This window comes from Pelodiscus sinensis, unplaced genomic scaffold (assembly GCF_049634645.1).
Source record: "Pelodiscus sinensis isolate JC-2024 unplaced genomic scaffold, ASM4963464v1 ctg58, whole genome shotgun sequence".
Taxonomy (NCBI): domain Eukaryota; kingdom Metazoa; phylum Chordata; order Testudines; family Trionychidae; genus Pelodiscus; species Pelodiscus sinensis.
Genome location: NW_027465922.1, coordinates 1,535 through 22,685, shown reverse-complemented (window position 1 = coordinate 22,685; position 21,151 = coordinate 1,535). Strand labels below are relative to the sequence as shown.

The 21,151-nt window shown below is 69.9% G+C and overlaps 1 protein-coding gene across 3 annotated transcripts in view; it reads left to right on the top strand.

Annotated features, from left to right (window-relative positions):
• MAPK8IP2 (mitogen-activated protein kinase 8 interacting protein 2) overlaps positions 1–17,360 on the top strand; it is a 51,955-nt gene extending 34,595 nt beyond the window's left edge. For 2 of the 3 annotated variants that reach the window (XM_075916730.1, XM_075916728.1), the window contains 6 exons: positions 448–623; positions 5,160–5,269; positions 12,370–12,489; positions 14,768–14,838; positions 15,849–15,947; positions 16,754–17,360. In XM_075916730.1, the coding sequence (XP_075772845.1) occupies positions 448–623; positions 5,160–5,269; positions 12,370–12,489; positions 14,768–14,838; positions 15,849–15,947; positions 16,754–16,826 (649 nt within the window). In that variant the 3' untranslated portion in view covers positions 16,827–17,360. The remainder of the gene's footprint in view (positions 1–447; positions 624–5,159; positions 5,270–12,369; positions 12,490–14,767; positions 14,839–15,848; positions 15,948–16,753) is intronic. The other variant, XM_075916729.1, reaches the window with a different exon arrangement.
• Positions 17,361–21,151: the final 3,791 nt, after the last annotated feature.

Below are 21,151 nucleotides of genomic sequence, written 5' to 3'. Positions count from 1 at the left end.
CCAGCGCTGCCCCCCGGCCGGGAACCTGCCCCAGCCCCCCAGCGCGGCCCCCCGGCCGGGAACCTGCCCCAGCCCCCCAGCGCGGCCCCCGCCTGGCCGGGAACCTGCCCCAGCCCCCCAGCGCGGCCCCCGGCCGGGAACCTGCCCCAGCCCCCCAGCGCGGCCCCCGGCCGGGAACCTGCCCCAGCCCCCCAGCGCTGCCCCCCGGCCGGGAACCTGCCCCAGCCCCCCAGCGCGGCCCCCGGCCGGGAACCTGCCCTCGGGGCCTCTCCCTGGTGCTGAGAGGGGGAAGCGGCTTCATCGGCAGGGCAGAGCAGCCGATAGCTCCCCGCCCCCGGGCCAGCAGGGCCGTGTGGGGCAGCCCCACTGTTCCTAGGAGCTCCGAGGGGGGGCTGCATCCACACCCGCCTTGAGCTCTGCCTCGCCCGCCCCCGGCCGCCCCGCCAGCAGGTTCATCCCGCGGCACGAGGACGAGCTGGAGCTGGAGGTGGACGACCCGGTGCTGGTGGAGCTGGAGGAAGACGATTTCTGGTACCGCGGCTACAACATGCGCACGGGCGAGCGCGGCGTCTTCCCGGCCTTCTACGCCCACGAGGTGCTGGGCCGGGCCAGGGAGCTCGCAGGTAGGCGGCCACGGCCGGCCACTGCCCCCGCCCCCACCCCCAGCCACGGCCGGCCACTGCCCCCGCCCCCACCCCCCAGCCACGGCCGGCCGCTGCCCCCGCCCCCACCCCCCAGCCACGGCCAGCCACTGCCCCCGCCCCCACCCCCCAGCCACGGCCGGCCGCTGCCCCCGCCCCCACCCCCCAGCCACGGACGGCCACTGCCCCGCCCCCGACCCCGCCCCCCAGCCACGGCCGGCCACTGCCCCCGCCCCCACCCCCAGCCACGGCCGGCCACTGCCCCCGCCCCCACCCCCAGCCACGGCCGGCCGCTGCCCCCGCCCCCAACCCCCCAGCCACGGCCGGCCACTGCCCCCGCCCCCACCCTCCAGCCACGGCCGGCCGCTGCCCCCGCCCCCACCCCCCAGCCACGGCCGGCCACTGCCCCCGCCCCCGCCCCCACCCCCAGCCACGGCCGGCCGCTGCCCCCGCCCCCACCCCCCAGCCACGGCCGGCCACTGCCCCGGCCCCCACCCCCCAGCCACGGCCGGCCACTGCCCCCGCCCCCACCCCCCAGCCACGGCCGGCCACTGCCCCCGCCCCCACCCCCCCAGCCACGGCCGGCCGCTGCCCCCGCCCCCACCCTCCAGCCACGGCCGGCCGCTGCCCCCGCCCCCACCCTCCAGCCACGGCCGGCCGCTGCCCCCGCCCCCACCCCCCAGCCACGGCCGGCCACTGCCCCCACCCCCCAGCCACGGCCGGCCACTGCCCCCGTCCCCACCCCCAGCCACGGCCGGCCACTGCCCCCGCCCCCACCCCCCAGCCACGGCCGGCCACTGCCCCCGCCCCCACCCCCCAGCCACGGCCGGCCACTGCCCCCGCCCCCACCCCCAGCCACGGCCGGCCACTGCCCCCGCCCCCACCCCCCAGCCACGGCCGGCCACTGCCCCCGCCCCCACCCCCCAGCCACGGCCGGCCGCTGCCCCCGCCCCCACCCCCCAGCCACGGCCGGCCGCTGCCCCCGCCCCCACCCCCCAGCCACGGCCGGCCGCTGCCCCCGCCCCCACCCCCCAGCCACGGACGGCCACTGCCCCCGCCCCCACCCTCCAGCCACGGCCGGCCACTGCCCCCACCCCCACGCCGCCCCTGCCCCTACTCCCACCCCCTAGCCACGGCCGGCCACTGCTCCCGCCCCCATGCCGACCCCGCCCCCACCCCCAGCCACGGCCGACCACTGCCCCCGCCCCCACCCCCAGCCATGGCCGGCCACTGCCCCCGCCCCCACCCCCCAGCCACGGCCGGCCACTGCCCCCGCCCCCACCCCCACCCCCCAGCCACGGCCGGCCACTGCCCCCGCCCCCACCCTCCAGCCACGGCCGGCCACTGCCCCCGCCCCCACGCCGCCCCTGCCCCTACTCCCACCCCCCAGCCACGGCCGGCCACTGCTCCCGCCCCCACGCCGACCCCGCCCCCACCCCCAGCCACGACCGACCACTGCCCCCGCCCCCACCCCCAGCCATGGCCGGCCACTGCCCCCGCCCCCACCCCCCAGCCACGGCCGGCCACTGCCCACGCCCCCACGCCGACCCCGACCCCGCCCCCACGCCGCCTGCCCCCACCCTCCAGCCACGGCCGGCCACTGCCCCCGCCCCCACACCGACCCCGTCCCCACCCCCACCCCCCAGCCACGGCCGGCCACTGCCCCCGCCCCCACGCCGCCCCCACCCCCCAGCCACGGCCGGCCACTGCCCCCGCCCCTACGCCGACCCCACCCCCACCCCCGAGCCACGGCCGACCACTGCCCCCGCCCCCATGCCGAACCCGCCCCCCCCCACCCACGGCCGGCCACTGCCCCGCCCCCCCCAGCCACAGCCGGCCACTGCCCCCGCCCCCACGCCGCCCCCGCCCCCACCCCCACCCCGCAGCCACGGCCGGCCACTGCCCCCACCCCCACGCCGCCCCTGCCCCCACCCCCACTCCCCAACCACGGCCGGCCACTGCCCCCGCCCCCACGCCGCCCCCGCCCCCACCCCCGCCACTGCCGGGTCCTCCCCGCCCCCACGCCGCCCCCGCCCCCACCCCACAGCCACGGCCGGCCACTGCCCCCGCCCCCACGCCACCCCCCAGGCAGCCTCTGTCCGGGTCGCTCCCCCGCCCCCACCCTCCAGCCAGCCACCGCCCGGGTCGCTCCCCCGCCCCCCACACCCACCCTCCAGCCAACCACAGCCCTGGGGCCAGGCCCAGGCCATCCTGGGGTCACTTCCCCTCCCTCCACCCACACCCCCGAGACACCCCTCCGACGGGTGAGCACTGGCCGCATCCTGCCCCCAGTTCATGCCGCGTAATCCCCATGGGTCTGTCTACACTACCCCGCTGGTTCGAACCAGGGGGGGTAATGGAGTCATACAGAGTTGCAAATGAAGCCCGGGATTTGAATTTCCTGGGCTTCATTTGCATGAAGCCGGCCGGCGCCATTTTTAAATCCTGGCTAGGTCGGACCCCGTGCCCGCGGCTACACGCAGCACGAACTAGCTAGTTCGGATTAGGCTGCTGTTCCACGAGGTGTACAGCTAGTTCGGATAGGAAGCCTAATCCGAACCAGCTAGTCCGTGCTGCGTGTAGCCGCATGTAGCCGTGTGGCACGGGGTTCGAACTAGCCGGCATTAAAAATGGCGCCGGCCGGCTTCATGCAAACGAAGCCTGGGAAACTCAAATCCCAGGCTTCATTTGCAACTCTGTATGACTCCATTACCCCCCCTAGTTCGAACCAGCGGGGTAGTGTAGACAGACCCCGGAGAGCTGCCAGGGATCTGCTGCTCACCCTGTCCTCAGCCCCCTGGCTCTGCAGCTCCGCAGAAATGGGGTGGGGGGGCAGAGTGCATGTGTGAGTGTGCGCACGAGTGTGTGTGTGTGTGTGTGTGTGCGCACGAGTGTGTGTGTGTGTGCATGCACGAGTGTGTGTGCGCGCGCACGAGTGTGTGTGTGTGCGCACGAGTGTGTGTGTCAGCATGTGACTGTGTGTGTGAGCCTGTGAGCACGACTGTGTGAGTGTACATGTGAATGTGTGTGAATGTATGCATGTGTGCGAGCATGTGTATGAGTGTGTGTGTGAGTGTGTGTGAGTGCGTGTGTGAGTGAGGGGCCAGAGCAGCGTGGCACTGACACTGGGCGGCGTGGTGCCGAGCGTGGGGCCAGGCTGGTGTGGCACTGACACCCCCCCTCCTCATGCAGAGAGTGCTGCGGGGAGGGGGGGATTGAGGTACACACCCACGTGCACACGCAGAGCACAATACAGCAAAGAGTGAATGTAACAGCGCCCCCCACTGCGTCACAGGAGCAGCTGGAGCAGTTTTGGGGTGACTGGAGGGGCTTGGGGGTGGCTGGGGGCACCTGGTGAGGATTGGGGGCGGCTGGCAGAGTTTGGGGGGCAACTGGAGGGCCTTGGGGGTGGCTGGTGAGGATTGGGGGCGGCTGGCAGGGTTTGGGGGGCAACTGGAGGGCCTTGGGGGTGGCTGGTGAGGATTGGGGGCGGCTGGCGGGGTTTGGGGGCAACTGGAGAGGCTTGGGGGTGGCTGGTGAGGATTGAGGGCGGCTGGCGGGGTTTGGGGGCAACTGGAGGGGCTTGGGGGTGGCTGGTGAGGATTGGGGGCGGCTGGCAGGGTTTGGGGGGCAACTGGAGGGCCTTGGGGGTGGCTGGTGAGGATTGGGGGCGGCTGGCGGGGTTTGGGGGCAACTGGAGGGCCTTGGGGGTGGCTGGTGAGGATTGGGGGCGGCTGGCGGGGTTTGGGGGCAACTGGAGGGCCTTGGGGGTGGCTGGTGAGGATTGGGGGCGGCTGGCGGGGTTTGGGGGCAACTGGAGGGCCTTGGGGGTGGCTGGTGAGGATTGGGGGCGGCTGGCGGGGTTTGGGGGCAACTGGAGGGCCTTGGGGGTGGCTGGTGAGGATTGGGGGCGGCTGGCGGGGTTTGGGGGCAACTGGAGGGGCTTGGGGGTGGCTGGTGAGGATTGGGGGCGGCTGGCGGGGTTTGGGAGCAACTGGAGGGGCTTGGGGGTGGCTGGTGAGGATTGGGGGCGGCTGGCGGGGTTTGGGGGCAACTGGAGGGGCTTGGGGGTGGCTGGTGAGGATTGGGGGCGGCTGGCGGGCTTTGGGGGCACCTGGCTGCCTGCGCTCCTGCACTGAGTACACGCCAGCCTTGGCTTTCATGGAGACTGGCTGGTTTCACCTCCACGCTCTGTCCTGTCTGCTGTAGGGGGCAGCCCCTGCCCCTGCCCCTCGGCCTGCCTGTGGCAGGATGCACAGCAGGGCGTGACCCCCAGGTGGGGACAGGGGTCTCAAGGGTGCGAGGGGTGGGGGGAAGTTTCTTGGCACGGAGAGGCCCGGGGGGGGGGGGTCCCTGGGGCCGACACCAGAACCTGCCCGGTGGGTTCGTCCGTCTCCGACGTGGCTGCTCTCGTCGCCAGACGGCCTGACCCGGCGCCCCCGTGCCCAGCCCGGTGACAGGGCTGCCCCCCGCCTGCTGCTGCGGGTGACTCCAGGGCTGGCGTGACTCTGCTTTCAGGGCTGAAGAGGCGCCCGTGCTGGGTGGAGCGGTTCAACGTGCAGTTCCTGGGCTCGGTGGAGGTCCCGTATCACCAGGGGAACGGCATCCTGTGCGCAGCCATGCAGAAGGTGAGTCGGGGGACACCGCGGGGACGTCTGGCGGGGGGCTCCAACCCAGCTCCCCAGCTCTGGCCTCCCCAGAAGGGGGCACTACGGGACTGGGGCAGGAGCACTGGCTTCGGGCCGTGTCTGGGCACAGCCGAGGGCGTCCGCTCAGGGCGAATTGCTCGAATCCAGGGTTCCTTACAGCCCCCAGACTGGTGACCTTCCCAAACAGGCCACAAACCAGTCCCACAGAGTGCTCCAGCCGCCTGCCTGAAGCCTCCCGAGCAAAACCCCTCCGACACCCCAGCAATATCCGTGCCCCAGATGGCCCCGGGCCTATACACAGGTGGGGGGTCCTAGCACCCAATCCCACCTACCCCGAACAAGTTCTGTCCGGTTCCAAGAAACCAGCCACAGATCCCTGGTCAATTTACCCTCTGGACCTTACCCACAAATCACGCTGGGCCAATCCTTTAGAATCTATATCTAAGGCTATGTCTAGACTGCAGGCTTCTTTCGAAAGATCGCGTCTAGACTGCAGGCGGATCTTTCGAAAGAAAAATCCGCTTTTTCGAAAGAGAGCACCCAGCGAGTCTGGATGCTCTCTTTCGAAGACGGCCTCTTTACATTGAAGAACGCCTTCCTTCGAAAGAGGAACTTTCGAAGGAAGGTGTTCTTCCTCGTGAAATGAGGTTTACCGCCATCGAAAGAAAAGCCGCGTTCTTTCGAAATAATTTCGAAAGAACGCAGCTTGAGTCTGGATGCAGGGGAAGTTTTTTCGGGAAAAGGCTACTTTTCCCGAAAAAACCCCTGAGTCTGGACACGGCCTAAAGGTTTATTATTACAAGAAAGAAAAGCCTGAGAGTGAGGTTGTTAAAGTACAGTACGTTACATGCACCGAATCTCCCAGTCCTCGATGCAGGCTCTAGCAGAGATGTTGCAGCTGCTGGTTTAAAAGTTCTTATTGCACATCCTGAGATCAGGATGGGTTCACAGGTCTTCCGGGCTCTTCGATCCCTGCAATGCTGCCTCTGGGATGAAGTGCTGAGCTGAATAACAAGATGGAGTTGACCACATGGACCCTTTATCCCTCCTTCCTCGTCTCTTCTTGGCTGCAGCAGGTCACCTGGCCAGCGGCCTATCCCTGTTCCCTGCTGGCAGCCCTCAGGTGTCAGCCCTCATTCTTTAGGTGTGTCCTTGGCCCATTGAAAGCCATTGTCCCACAGGGCCTCGCTGATTAGCATGTCCACAGGCCGGGCTCTGCCCACTGCTCTACCACATGCAGGGAAATATTCAGTATCCACACAGATTACAGATTCCTAACTACACACACAGACATTATCCACTCACATGACTAGCGTACACAGGATCAGCAGACGGTAGCTTCTATTCAACACCCCACATGGCCCCTTTTATACCATTTCTGGGGCCAGCACCCCCACCTATGGGTGCAGCAGTGATCTGGCTGCTTCCCTCAAATTCATGACATGACACCCCCAACGCAACAACATGACATCCCCAACGCAAAATTGATGCAGGAAGTGATGCCAGTAACATCACTGAGGGCATCACAGGCCTCCCCATGCTTTGGCTCTGGGTCATCGCATGTTCTAACCCAATGTTAGAAACAACAGTACAGAGCCGGATCAGTGTATGAGAACCCAGTTCGCCTAAAATAGGCTTCATTACTGCAAGGTCTGTCATAGCGACAGCCACGTCCTTGCATTGTCTTAGAATCCCCAGGTAAAACTTGGTAAAACCCAGAACTAATTGGATCTGCCTTTGTAGCATGATCCCCGTGTATGTCAGGTGATTTTGCCCAGAGCTGAAGAAAGTAGTGAATTTATCCGGGCCAGCTCTGGCAACTCTCTGAACCACAATTAACCTTGTGTGAATGCAGGTATTCTCATCCCAAATAGTGTAGGCATTTTTGCACTTATCCACGAAAACAAAATGGTGGCGTGCCTCAGTTTCCCTTATCATGCAGCACCGTCTGGCTGGAACCTTCCTTGCCCTGTATGAAGTTCCAAGACCAGTTACAAGCATTAACCATGAAACAGCAACATCACAATGTCCTTTTACGTCCAGTCTGTCACTGGGCACATTCCCTGACAAGTTACAAGGTGTTGCCATAAGATCATGCCCATTGTATATGTGAGGGCGCGTTGGGGGTCCCCCGTTTCCTGCACCCCTGAAATGGCACAAACAGACTCCGCCAGCCGGTAGAACAGAGGGTGGTTTATTGCTTCCCCAGGATACAGCCCAGCACAGATGTCATCAGGTTCCAGGGCAGGCCTAGGATGCCCCAGCCCCCCTTGAGATGGGGGGGGTCTTGGCTTCTAAACCCCCCAGCCTGTAGCTGAGGCTGCTTCCTCCATCCTCCCAGACAGAAACTCACTCCCCGTCCTCCAGCCCTGCCCCCCAGCCAGGGCAGCATCCACCTTCCTTTGTTCCTCTCCCTGGGGTAGCTGGTCAGACCGGTTGAGAGATCCCTTTGCATAATGACCCATCCCTGTCCTTCTGGGCTGTGGTACCGGTGGCAGCCAGTGGGGTTACCACAGCCCCATAGAAACCAGCCAGGTACCCCCACTACGGCACAGTGCACCTTTACAATTCTCTGCAACACTAATCCATTGGTTACAAGAATTAACATCAGTAACAAGAACAACCCTATCTCAGGTGTATACTGACATTCTCCGTCAGGCCCCTTCTCTGGCCCCACACCTTTGCAGTTTTGGCCCTTCAGGTTTAAACTGCAAATCTTCTTGGCCAAAGCAAGTCCTGCCCCTCCCCCTTGTCCTCTGGGCTCCAGGCCTGAAACTTCCAGCCTGACCAAGACAAAGGGCTGGCTGGGCGTGACTCCCTGGGGGTACGTCTAGACTACATGCCTCTGTCCCCAGAGATTAGGCTACCAGACATAGGAAAATGAAGCGGTGATTTAAATAATCGCGGCTTCATTTAAATTTACATGGCTGCCTTGCTGAGCCGACAAACAGCTCATCAGCTGTTTGCTGGCTCAGCGCGATAGTCAGGACGCGCGGGTGTCGACATCAAAGGCATTTGTCAACCACCCAAGTAAACCTGATCCCAGGAGGCATACCGGAGTGGTCGACAAATACCTTTGATGTCGACACCCGCGCGTCCTGACAATCGCGCTGAGCCAGCAAACAGCTAATCAGCTGTTTGTCGGCTCAGCGCGGCAGCCATGTAAATTTAAATGAAGCCGCGATTATTTAAATCGCCGCTTCATTTTACTATGTCTGGTAGCCTAATCTCTGGCGCCAGAGGCATGTAGTCTAGACGTACCCTGGCTCACAATGGCCCTGGAATTCTCCCCCTTCCCCCACTCAGTGGGGTAACAGCAGTAAGCTGTAGACTCCCAAGTCTCTCCTCTGGCCACCTCCAACCTCTATTTCCACATGGAACCAGATATCAACTTCCCTGAGGGTCTGTCTACACTACCCTGCTAGTTCGAACTAGGGGGTAATGGAGTCATCCGCAGTTGCAAATGAAGCCTGGGATTTGAATTTCCCGGGCTTTATTTGCATAAGCCGGCTGGTGCCATTTTTAAATGCCGGCTAGTTTGAACCCCGTGCCACGCGGCTACACGCGGCACGGACCAGCTAGTTCGGATTAGGCTTCATGTTTGGTACGAGGCGTACAGCTAGTTCGGATTAGAAGCCTAATCTGAACTAGCTACTCCGTGCCACGTGTAGCCGCGTGTAGCCGCGTGTAGCCGCACGGCACGGGGTCCGAACTAGCCGGCATTTAAAAATGGCGCCGGCCGGCTTATGCAAATGAAGCCTGGGAAATTCAAATCCCGGGCTTCATTTGCAGCTGCGGATGACTCCATTACCCCTGCTAGTTCGAACTAGGAGCCAGTGTCCCGCCAGCCCCTATATCCAACTCCATTGACCTTCGCCTCCCCCATAAACTTCTCCCTGCCCTTCCCCACCTCCGTCCTGCCATACCGGGTGAGCTCACTGACCCCTCACTCCGCCATGGGTTCCAGTGTTAACGTTGGCCACTGCAGGGCTCCCATCTGGACCCAGGGCGGCGTCAGGGGCCTCGCTGGGGTCCGAGAGCCCGTCCTGTGTGTGCACTGGAATTGAATTGGTGCTTAAAGAGCAGCCGGGAGCTTCTGGCCTCGGGCTGCTCTTTAGGTCTGGACAGTCGGGCCTTATATGGCCAGATTGGCCACAGGGATAGCACTTGGCCTGCCTATCCCTGAGGAGGGCACCCCTGCTCTCGGGGCTCCTCTGTGTCCCCTCGATGGATTCTGGGCCGGGTCTGCTCCTGACCCCCTCCCTCCGTCTAGACTGGGGGACAGGTGCTGAGTCCTCCCCAGGGGTCTGTGCCCATCCCGCGCCCTGTTCTGGGTCTGGGCGTCCGCAATGTCTGCAGCCCGTAGGACCGACTCGGGCTCTCGATCACACACGGCCGCCCTGGCCTGGTCAGGCACCACATTCAGAAACTGCTCCAGGGTGACCAAATCCAGCAGCTTCTCATAATCCCCGTTTACCTTCGCCCCCATCACCCACCTTTTAACAAAGCCCATCGGCTTGTGGGCACATTCCAGATAGGAACAATCACTGGCCACCCTAAAACTCCTGAACTTAACCCGGTGGGATCCAGGGGTGACCCTGAACCGCCTCAGTGCATAGTCCTTGAACCGCCCGTCGTCCAACGCTTCCTCCTCCCCCATGTCATTGATACCTCCCTGTCCTCGCCAGTCAGTCTGGCCCTCAGGACAGGCCTGCGCTGCTCGTCTGGGATCCGGTTCACGTTGCAGATGCGCTCGAAGGTGGCCAAAAACTCCTCGATATCGTCACTATCGCTGTAGACGGGACAGATCCTCTCCCAGCTCTTGTTGGCAAGCGGGGCTGGGCTCGCAGGTTGCTGGACCCTTTGTTGTGCCTCCAGTATCTGGAGTTGGCGCCGCTGGGAACTCTCCTCCGCCGCCCTCTCCTCCATGCGCCGTGCGTGGTCCTGGGCACGTCTCTCTGCCAGGGCCCTCTCGTGTTCTAGCTCCCTTTCCCTCGCTGCCTGCTGCCTCTTGATTTCCTCCGTAACCGCATCTGTAGCCTCGGGTGGGGGCTGCCCCTTGGCCCGCAGGTCGTCCTGCAGCAGCAAAATTGTCAGCTGCTGCTTAGTAGTCTTCTGTAGGAAGCCAATGCCCCTCTGTGAGCACAAATCCTTCAGAGCCTCTCTGCTCAGGCTCTCATATGGGCGCTGCTGACTCATTTCGGCTGCCTTTAACCAACCGCACTCTCAGTACCACAAATCAAATGTAGACAGCGCGGGGTCCTGATCCCAAAGCTCAATTGACCAAGATCTGTGGATCCTGCCGACTACGCCACTGTGACGGACCGGGCCGTGTCTGGGCACAGCTGAGGGCGTCCGCTCCGGGCGAATTGCTCAAATCCGGGGCTCCTTACAGCCCCCAGACTGGTGACCTCTCCACACAGGCCACAAACCAGTCCCACAGAGCGCTTCAGCAGCCTGCCTGAAGCCTCCCGAGCAAAACCCCTCCGACACCCCAGCAGGGGGCGCTGCGTGGGCCGGGGGGGGGGGGGCTCTGGCCGCTCCCAGCGGGGCAGGCGCGTGGGCCGTGGGGGGCTCTGTCCGCTCCCAGCAGGGGGCGCTGCCGGGCATTGGGCAGGCGCGTGGGCCGTGGGGGGCTCTGTCCGCTCCCAGCACGGGGCGCTGCCGGGGCACGGGGCAGGCACGTGGGCTGGGGGGGGCTCTGGCCACTCCCAGCAGGGGGCGCTGCCGGGCACGGGGCAGGCACGTGGGCGGGGGGGGGCTCTGGCCGCTCCCAGCAGGGGGCGCTGCCGGGCATTGGGCAGGCGCGTGGGCCGGGGGGGGCTCTGGCCGCTCCCAGCAGGGGGCGCTGCCGGGCACGGGGCAGGCGCGTAGGCCGGGGGGGGGGCTCTGGCCGCTCCCAGCAGGGGGCGCTGCCGGGCATTGGGCAGGCGCGTGGGCTGGGGGGGGGGCTCGGTCCGCTCCCAGCAGGGGGCGCTGCCGGGCACGGGGCAGGCGCGTGGGCTGGGGGGGGGCTCTGGCCGCTCCCAGCAGGGGGCGCTGCCGGGCACGGGGCAGGCGCGTAGGCCGGGGGGGGGGCTCTGGCCGCTCCCAGCAGGGGGCGCTGCCGGGCACGGGGCAGGCGCATGGGCCGGGGGGGGGCTCGGTCCGCTCCCAGCAGGGGGCGCTGCCGGGCACGGGGCAGGCGCGTGGGCTGGGGGGGGCTCTGTCCGCTCCCAGCAGGGGGCGCTGCCGGGCACGGGGCAGGCGTGTGGGCGGGGGGGGGGCTCTGGCCACTCCCAGCAGGGGGCGCTGCCGGGCATTGGGCAGGCGCGTGGGCCGGGGGGGGGCTCTGGCCACTCCCAGCAGGGGGCGCTGCCGGGCACGGGGCAGGCGCGTGGGCGGGGGGGGGCTCTGGCCACTCCCAGCAGGGGGCGCTGCCGGGCACGGGGCAGGCGCGTGGGCCGGGGGGGGGCTCTGGCCACTCCCAGCAGGGGGCGCTGCCGGGCACGGGGCAGGCGCGTGGGCCGGGGGGGGCTCTGGCCACTCCCAGCAGGGGGCGCTGCCGGGCAGTGGGCAGGCGCGTGGGCCGGGGGGGGGGCTCTGGCCGCTCCCAGCAGGGGGCGCTGCCGGGCACGGGGCAGGCGCGTGGGCCGGGGGGGGGCTCTGGCCGCTCCCAGCAGGGGGCGCTGCCGGGCACGGGGCAGGCGCGTGGGCGGGGGGGGGGCTCTGGCCGCTCCCAGCAGGGGGCGCTGCCGGGCACGGGGCAGGCGCGTGGGCCGGGGGGGGCTCTGGCCGCTCCCAGCAGGGGGGCACTGCCGGGCACGGGGCAGGCGCGTGGGCGGGGGGGGGGCTCTGGCCGCTCCCAGCAGGGGGCACTGCCGGGCACGGGGCAGGCACGTGGGCGGGGGGGGGGGCTCTGGCCGCTCCCAGCAAGGGGCACTGCCGGGCACGGGGCAGGCGCGTGGGCCGGGGGGGGCTCTGGCCGCTCCCAGCAGGGGGCGCTGCCGGGCACGGGGCAGGCGCGTGGGCGGGGGGGGCTCTGGCCGCTCCCCGTGGCTCGGGCCGGGCCCGCTCTGAGCGCTGCCTGGGCCCTTCAGATCGCTACCACCAGGAAGCTGACGGTGCATCTGCGCCCCCCGGCCACGTGCGACCTGGAGATCACCCTGCAAGGCATCAAGCTGATCCTGAGCGTCAATGAGGACAGCCGGGACGACGAGGTGAGGGAGGCGGGGGCCTTGGCTGGGGGGAGGTGGGGCCCGTCCCGAGGGGGAGAGGCAGGGCTGCAGGGGGGCCATGCAGTGAATCATGGAGCCCTAGGACGGGAAGGGACCTCGAGAGTCATCGAGTGCAGTCCCCGGCCCTCCCGGCAGGACCTGGCTACGTCTAGGTCAGGGCTACTCAACACACGCCGCCCGTGGGGGGGGTCGGTTTCACACGGGGCTCTGCACGTGGGGGGGTCGGTTTCACACGGGGCTCTGCACGTGGGGGGGTCGGTTTCACACGGGGCTCTGCACGTGGGGGGGTCGGTTTCACACGGGGCTCTGCACGTGGGTGGGGGGGTTGGTTTCACACGGGGCTCTGCACATGCATGGGGGGGTTGGATTCGCACAAGGCTCCACACACCCAGGTTGGGTTTGCACGAGGTTCCGCACACCCGTTGGGGGGTTGGGTTCACACAGAGCTCCGCACGCCCATTGGGGAGTTGGGTTCGCACGGGGCTCCGCAAGCTCGGGGGGGGGGGGGTTGGGTTTGCACGGGGCTGTGCATGCCCACTGGGGAGTTGGCTTCGCACGAGGCTCCTCACGCCCACGGGGATTGGTTTTGCCCGGGGCTCCGCACGCCCACGGGGGTTGGGTTCGCACGGGGCTCCTCATGCCCACGGGGGTTGGGTTCGCACGGGGCTCCTCATGCCCACGGGGGTTGGGTTCGCACGGGGCTCCTCACGCCCACGGGGGTTGGGTTCGCACGGGGCTCCTCATGCCCACGGGGGTTGGGTTCGCACGGGGCTCCTCACGCCCACGGGGGGTTAGGTTCACACGGGGCTCCTCACGCCCACGGGGGTTGGGTTCGCACGGGGCTCCTCATGCCCACGGGGGTTGGGTTCGCACGGGGCTCCTCACGCCCACGGGGGTTGGGTTTGCACGGGGCTCTGCACGCCCACAGGGGTTGGGTTCACACGGGGCTCTGCATGCCCACAGGGGTTGGGTTCACACGGGGCTCCTCACGCCCACGGGGGTTAGGTTCACACGGGGCTCCTCACGCCCACGGGGGGTTGGGTTCGCACGGGGCTCCTCACGCCCACAGGGGTTGGGTTCACATGGGGCTCCTCATGCCCACGGGGGTTGGGTTCGCACGGGGCTCCTCACGCCCACAGGGGTTGGGTTCACACGGGGCTCTGCATGCCCACGGGGGTTGGGTTCGCACGGGGCTCCTCATGCCCACAGGGGTTGGGTTCGCACGGGGCTCTGCATGCCCACGGGGGTTGGGTTCGCACGGGGCTCCTCATGCCCACGGGGGTTGGGTTCGCACGGGGCTCCTCATGCCCACGGGGGTTGGGTTCGCACGGGGCTCCTCATGCCCACAGGGGTTGGGTTCGCACGGGGCTCCTCACGCCCACGGGGGTTAGGTTCACACGGGGCTCCTCACGCCCACGGGGGTTGGGTTCGCACGGGGCTCCTCATGCCCACGGGGGTTAGGTTCGCACGGGGCTCCTCACGCCCACGGGGGTTGGGTTCGCACGGGGCTCCTCATGCCCACGGGGGTTGGGTTCGCACGGGGCTCCTCATGCCCACGGGGGTTAGGTTCACACGGGGCTCCTCACGCCCACGGGGGTTAGGTTCACACGGGGCTCCTCATGCCCACAGGGGTTGGGTTCGCACGGGGCTCCTCATGCCCACAGGGGTTGGGTTTGCACGGGACTCCTCATGCCCACAGGGGTTGGGTTTGCACGGGGCTCCTCATGCCCACGGGGGTTGGGTTCGCACGGGGCTCCTCATGCCCACAGGGGTTGGGTTCGCACGGGGCTCCTCATGCCCACGGGGGTTGGGTTCGCACGGGGCTCCTCATGCCCACAGGGGTTGGGTTCGCACGGGGCTCCTCATGCCCACGGGGGTTAGGTTCGCACGGGGCTCCTCACGCCCACAGGGGTTGGGTTCACACGGGGCTCTGCATGCCCACGGGGGTTGGGTTCGCACGGGGCTCCTCACGCCCACAGGGGTTGGGTTCGCACGGGGCTCCTCACGCCCACAGGGGTTGGGTTCACACGGGGCTCCTCACGCCCACGGGGGTTGGGTTCGCACGGGGCTCCTCATGCCCACGGGGGTTAGGTTCACACGGGGCTCCTCACGCCCACGGGGGTTGGGTTCGCACGGGGCTCCTCACGCCCACGGGGGTTGGGTTCGCACGGGGCTCCGCATGCCCACGGGGGTTGGGTTTGCACGGGGCTCCGCACGCCCACGGGGGGGTGGTTGGGTTCACACAGCGTTTCATTTTCAGCTGGAGCGCTGCAGCCACTTCTTCCAGATGAAAAACATCTCCTTCTGCGGCTGCCACCCCAGGAACTGCTGGTGAGCGCCCGCCCCCCCCCCCCGCTCCCGCTCCCCCCTCCGCCGGCAGGGCCAGGGGCAAACCAGCCCGCACAGCCGGGACCTGCCCCTACTGCCCAGCCCATCCCGTCCCCCTGGGCCCCCCCCGCCCCTGCCCGGCCCGTCCCCCTGGGCCCCCTCCTCTGCCCCTGCCCATCCCGTCCCCCTGGGCCCCCCCTCTGCCCCTGCCCGTCCCGTCCCCCTGGGCCCCCCCTCTGCCCCTGCCCGTCCCGTCCCCCTGGGCCCCCCCCTCTGCCCCTGCCCTGCCCGTCCCCCTGGGCCCCCCCTCTGCCCCTGCCCGTCCCGTCCCCCTGGCCCCCCCCCTGCCCCTGCCCGGCCCGTCCCCCTGGGCCCCCCCCTCTGCCCTGCCCGTCCCGTCCCCCTGGGCCCCCCCTCTGCCCCTGCCCGGCCCGTCCCCCTGGGCCCCCCCCTCTGCCCCTGCCCTGCCCGTCCCCCTGGGCCCCCCCTCTGCCCCTGCCCGTCCCGTCCCCTTGGGCCCCCCCCTGCCCCTGCCCGTCCCGTCCCCTTGGGCCCCCCCCCTCTGCCCCTGCCCTGCCCGTCCCCCTGGGCCCCCCCCTCTGCCCCTGCCCTGCCCGTCCCCCTGGGCCCCCCCCTCTGCCCCTGCCCGTCCCGTCCCCTTGGGCCCCCCCCTCTGCCCCTGCCCTGCCCGTCCCCTTGGGCCCCCCCCTGCCCCTGCCCGTCCCGTCCCCTTGGGCCCCCCCCTCTGCCCCTGCCCTGCCCGTCTCATCCCCATGGGCCCCCCCCCCGCCCCTGCCCGGCCCGGCCCCCTGGGCCCCACCCCCACTTTGCAGGGATCGGGGATCCCATTGCTGGTTATGGCCGTGGGCCTGGGGGGGGCTGGGCCCTTCCCCAGCTTTGTGCACAGGGCACCTGCAGCGCGTGGCCCCGTGGCCGGTGCAGGGGCCCGGTGGGGCCCAGCGAGCAGCCGCCTGGTGCCTGCGGGGCCCGTGCGACTCTGCCTCCCGCCGCAGCTACTTCGGCTTCATCACCAAGCACCCGCTGCTGAGCCGCTTCGCCTGCCACGTCTTCGTGTCCCAGGAGTCCATGCGGCACGTCGCCGAGTGCGTCGGGTGAGCACGGGGGGGGATGGGCGCGGGGGCTGGGGGGCCTGGCCCACGGCGCTGCCCCTCCCCCACGGGGCTTGGCCTGGCCCGGCGCTGGCCCGTGGCGCTGCCCCTCCCCCGCTGGCCGGCCCGGCTCCGGATCCCTCACGCTGCCCCTCCCCCGCTGGCCGGCCCGGCTCCGGGTCCCTCACGCTGCCCCTCCTCCGCTGGCCGGCCCGGCTCCGGATCCCTCACGCTGCCCCTCCCCCGCTGGCCGGCCCGGCTCCGGATCCCTCACGCTGCCCCTCCCCCGCTGGCCGGCCCGGCTCCGGGTCCCTCACGCTGCCCCTCCTCCGCTGGCCGGCCCGGCTCCGGATCCCTCACGCTGCCCCTCCCCCGCTGGCCGGCCCGGCCCCGGGTCCCTCACGCTGCCCCTCCCCCGCTGGCCGGCCCGGCCCCGGGTCCCTCACGCTGCCCCTCCCCCGCTGGCCGGCCCGGCTCCGGGTCCCTCACGCTGCCCCTCCCCCGCTGGCCGGCCCGGCTCCGGGTCCCTCACGCTGCCCCTCCCCCGCTGGCCGTCCCGGCTCCGGATCCCTCACGCTGCCCCTCCCCCGCTGGCCGGCCTGGCTCCGGGTCCCTCACGCTGCCCCTCCCCCGCTGGCCGGCCCGGCTCCGGGTCCCTCACGCTGCCCCTCCCCCGCTGGCCGGCCCGGCTCCGGGTCCCTCACGCTGCCCCTCCCCCGCTGGCCGGCCTGGCTCCGGGTCCCTCACGCTGCCCCTCCCCCGCTGGCCGGCCTGGCTCCGGGTCCCTCACGCTGCCCCTTGCCTTGCAGCCGGGCGTTTCAGGAATATTACCAGGAGCACCTGGAGTTCGCCTGCCCCACAGAGGACATTTACCTGGAGTGAGGGGCCCGGCCCCCCCCCGCGGGCCAGAGACTCTCCGACCCCCAGCCGGCGGCTTGGCCCCCGCCCCCGACGGACTCGCTGCACCCTCACTGCTCCCCCCAAGCCGGGCACCCGCCGGGCCCCTCCCTGGCTGAGCAGAGACCGCAGGGCCCCCGTCTGCATGGCCAGACCTAACCCTGGAGGGCACAAGGGCTGGGCCAAGGGGCTGGCGGGGGAGGGGGGAGCGCACGGCGAGTGGGGGAGGGGCCAGCAGAGGATGAGCTGCACAGGGGTGGGGGCTGGAGGTCACAGGACTGGTGGGGGGAGGTGTTGGCAGGGTTTAGGGGATGTGCAGTGAGTGGGGGGAGGGGCGGAGGGGGGCTGTCAGAGTCGGGACGTGCAGCGAGTGGGGGGAGGGGCAGCGGGTCAGGGTCGTGCAGGAAGTGGGGGGAGGGGTGCCTGGCGTGGAGAGGCGCGTGGGCGGGGCACCCCAGCGTTACCCCCAAGCGCTCCACCCCACAGCTGGCTCCTCCCCCACAACCCCCCACCTCCGCCTCTCCAGCTCCCAGGCCCCCAATGGCGCCAGCCAATGGGCTGTGTCGTTTACACACACGCACGTCGGCCTGTCCCCCGGCGCGGTGCTGAGCCGAGCCTGCCCCCACCCGCCCCAGCCAGCAAATGCCCCCGCCCCCAGGAACGCCGAGCCAGAGCTGACCAGCCAGGGGCTGAACTCCGTGGAGCCTGGGCCGGGCCTGGGCTGGGTTTGCACGAGGGGCTGCGTGACGCACCTGGCCGTGCCGTGGGCTGGGCTGGGTTTGCACGAGGGGCTGCGTGACGCGCCTGGCCATGCCGTGGGCTGGGCTGGGTTTGCACGAGGGGCTGCGTGACGCGCCTGGCCGTGCCGTAGCCTGCGCTGTGTTTGCACGAGGGACTGCGTGACGCGCCTGGCCGTGCCGTGGCCTGGGCTGGTTTTGCACGAGGGGCTGCGTGACGGGCCCGGCCGTGCCGTGGCCTGGGCTGTGTTTGCACAAGGGACTGCGTGACGCGCCTGGCCGTGCCGTGGGCTGGGCTGGGTTTGCACGAGGGGCTGCGTGACGGGCCCGGCCGTGCCGTGGCCTGGGCTGCGTTTGCACGAGGGGCTGCGTGACGGGCCCGGCCGTGCCGTGGCCTGGGCTGCGTTTGCACGAGGGGCTGCGTGACGGGCCCGGCCATGCCGTGGCCTGGGCTGCGTTTGCACGAGGGGCTGCGTGACGCGCCTGGCCGTGCCGTGGCCTGGGCTGCGTTTGCACGAGGGGCTGCGTGACGGGCCCGGCCATGCCGTGGCCTGGGCTGTGTTTGCACAAGGGACTGCGTGACACGCCCAGCCGTGCCGGGGCAAAGGCCTGCCCGGGAGGGGCTGGCCTGGCTGGGACCCCGCAGTGGGCAGGCTGGTCTGTGGCCTGAGTGGCCCTGCCCCACCCCAGCCTCCTGAGCGGCGCAGGCCGTAACTAGCCTCCCCCCGCCACCCGTCTCCAGCCCCGGTCTGCGCCGCCAGCTCCCCTCAGCCCGAGCCGGGTGCAGAGCAGCTGGGGGAAACCCCGCCTGAGCGCCCAGCACCTGCTGCCCTCGGCCCCTCCGCCGCCCTGCTCTCCCGCCCCCGCCCTGCCCGGTGGTGTCGCTTCGCCAGCCCCGCGCGTCTCGCTAGCGCCCCCGCCCCACGCTGCTCTGTGTACGACGCGGTATCACCCCCCGGGCCCCGAGTGACTGTGACTTGGACAAACCCCTGGGGCAGGGGTCCCCACTGCCGCCCCACAGCCCTGGGCTTTCAATAAAATATATGCTTGGTGTGACCCACGGCTGGGCCCGCTCTGTCAGCAGCCCCGGGAGCCTGGCTCTGCAGCCCGGGATGCTACCCGCTCCGGGCCCCGGGTGCCTCGCTGCCGCCTCTGGAAGGGCGTCATTGTAAATGCCAATTGGGCAGCTCGCTCTAGAGCGTCAGGAAATGCAGCTACTTCTGGGGCAGCTACTTAACAGCTGTTGGGCAGGACACAGAGTAACTGCCGCGGAGCATCAGAGCGGCCAGGCGGGCTCAGACCAAAGGCCCATCCGGCCCTGGGTCCTGGCTGCTCAGAGCAGGGAATCAAGTGATCCCTGCCGTCGCCCATTCCCAGTTTGACACAGCGAGGTGAGGGACCCTTTCCTGCCCATCCCGGCTAATAGCCACTGACAGACCTAACCGCCAGGAATGGATCTGCTCTGTTTTGAACCCTGTTAAAGTCCTGGCCTACGCACCATCCTCCGGCGAGGAGTTCCACAGGTTGGCTGCGCGCTGAGTGATGAACGTCCTCTGGCTCGTTTTAAACCTGCTGCCTAGTAATGTCATTGGGTGACCCTGCGCCCGGCACAGGGCGGGATGAGAACGTGGCACATTCCCCCTCTCGGAACAGCCAGTGGCTGGACGCCTGCCCCCCTCCCCCAGCAGTCGCCCCGCTGTGGAGGGTGGGGCCGGTGCCTCACATGCACTGCTGCTCCATGCCCCACTGGCGGGCAGGAAGGGCAGCTGTGCCAGCTGATCGGGGGAGCCAGAGGAAAGAGCTGAGAAACCACTGTCCAGTGGGGGGACGCGGGGCTGGCCAGGCCACCCCGGCCACGCGCTCACCCAGACTGCCCCCCCCCCCCCGGCGTCGGCCCCTGCGCCGCGCTGGTGGGTGCCCTCGGGGCGGGGGGCGGGGGCCGTGGCTGAGGCTGCGCTGAGGGCAGGGTCCCGGCTCGGCCCAAGGACTCAGACCAGGCCCTGGACGAGCTGGGCTGAGGCGTCCCTGGGGCGTGCAGAGCTGAGCCCCCCCCACCGGACCAGGCAGGGCCTTGTGTGCCCAAGCGCCTGGGTATGTCCCCCCCAGCGCCTTCAGCCCCCCCCCCGCGCCTGGGTATGCCCCCCCCAGCGCCTTCAGCCCCCCCCGCGCCTGGGTATGCCCCCCCCCAGCGCCTTCAGCCCCCCCCCGCGCCTGGGTATGCCCCCCCAGCGCCTTCAGCCCCCCCCGCGCCTGGGTATGCCCCCCCAACCCCTTCAGCCCCCCCCCAGCGCCTTCAGCCCCCCCCGCGCCTGGGTATGCCCCCCCAACCCCTTCAGCCCCCCCCCAGCGCCTTCAGCCCCCCCCGCGCCTGGGTATGCCCCCCCAACCCCTTCAGCCCCCCCCGCACCTGGGTATGACCCCCCCAACCCCTTCAGCCCCCCCCCCGCGCCTGGGTATGCCCCCCCAGCGCCTTCAGCCCCCCCCGCGCCTGGGTATGCCCCCCCAACCCCTTCAGCCCCCCCCCAGCGCCTTCAGCCCCCCCCGCGCCTGGGTATGCCCCCCCAACCCCTTCAGCCCCCCCCAGCGCCTTCAGCCCCCCCACGCCTGGGTACGCCCCCCCCACTGCCTTCAGCCCCCCCCGCGCCTGGGTATGCCCCCCCCAGCGCCTTCAGCCCCCCCACGCCTGGGTGTGCCCCCCCAGTGCCTTCAGCCCCCCCCGCGCCTGGGTACGCCCCCCCCCAGCACCTTCAGCCCCCCCCGCGCCTGGGTATGCCCCCCCCAGCGCCTTCAGCCCCCCCCTGCGCCTGGGTATGCCCCCCCAGCGCCTTCAGCCCCCCCCGCGCCTGGGTACGCCCCCCCAGCGCCTTCAGCCCCCCCCGCGCCTGGGTACGCCCCCCCAGCACCTTCAGCCCCCCCCGCGCCTGGGTATGTCCCCCCCAGCGCCTTCAGCCCCCCCCTGCGCCTGGGTATGCCCCCCCAGCGCCTTCAGCCCCCCCCGCGCCTGGGTACGCCCCCCCCAGTGCCTTCAGCCCCCCCTCGCGCCTGGGTACGCCCCCCCCAGCGCCTTCAGCCCCCCCTCGCGCCTGGGTACGCCCCCCCCAGTGCCTTCAGCCCCCCTCGCGCCTGGGTACGCCCCCCCCAGTGCCTTCAGCCCCCCCTCGCGCCTGGGTACGCCCCCCCCAGTGCCTTCAGCCCCCACCAAGCACCTGGGTGTGCCCCCCCAGTGCCTTCAGCCCCTCCCCGCGCCTGGGTATGCCCCCCCAGTCCCCACCAAGCACCTGGGTACGCCCCCCCCCAGCGCCTTCAGCCCCTCCCCGCGCCTGGGTATGCCCCCCCAGTCCCCACCGAGCGCCTGGGTATGCCCCCCCCAGCACCTTCAGCCACCCCCGCGCCTGGGTACGCCCCCCCAGTGCCTTCAGCCCCCACCGAGCGCCTGGGTATGCCCCCCCCGTGCCTTCAGCCCCCCCCACGCCTGGGTATGCCCCCCCAGTGCCTTCAGCCCCCCCCCCACGCCTGGGTATGCCCCCCCCAGCGCCTTCAGCTCCCCCCGCCCGAGCACCTGTCTGTGCCCTG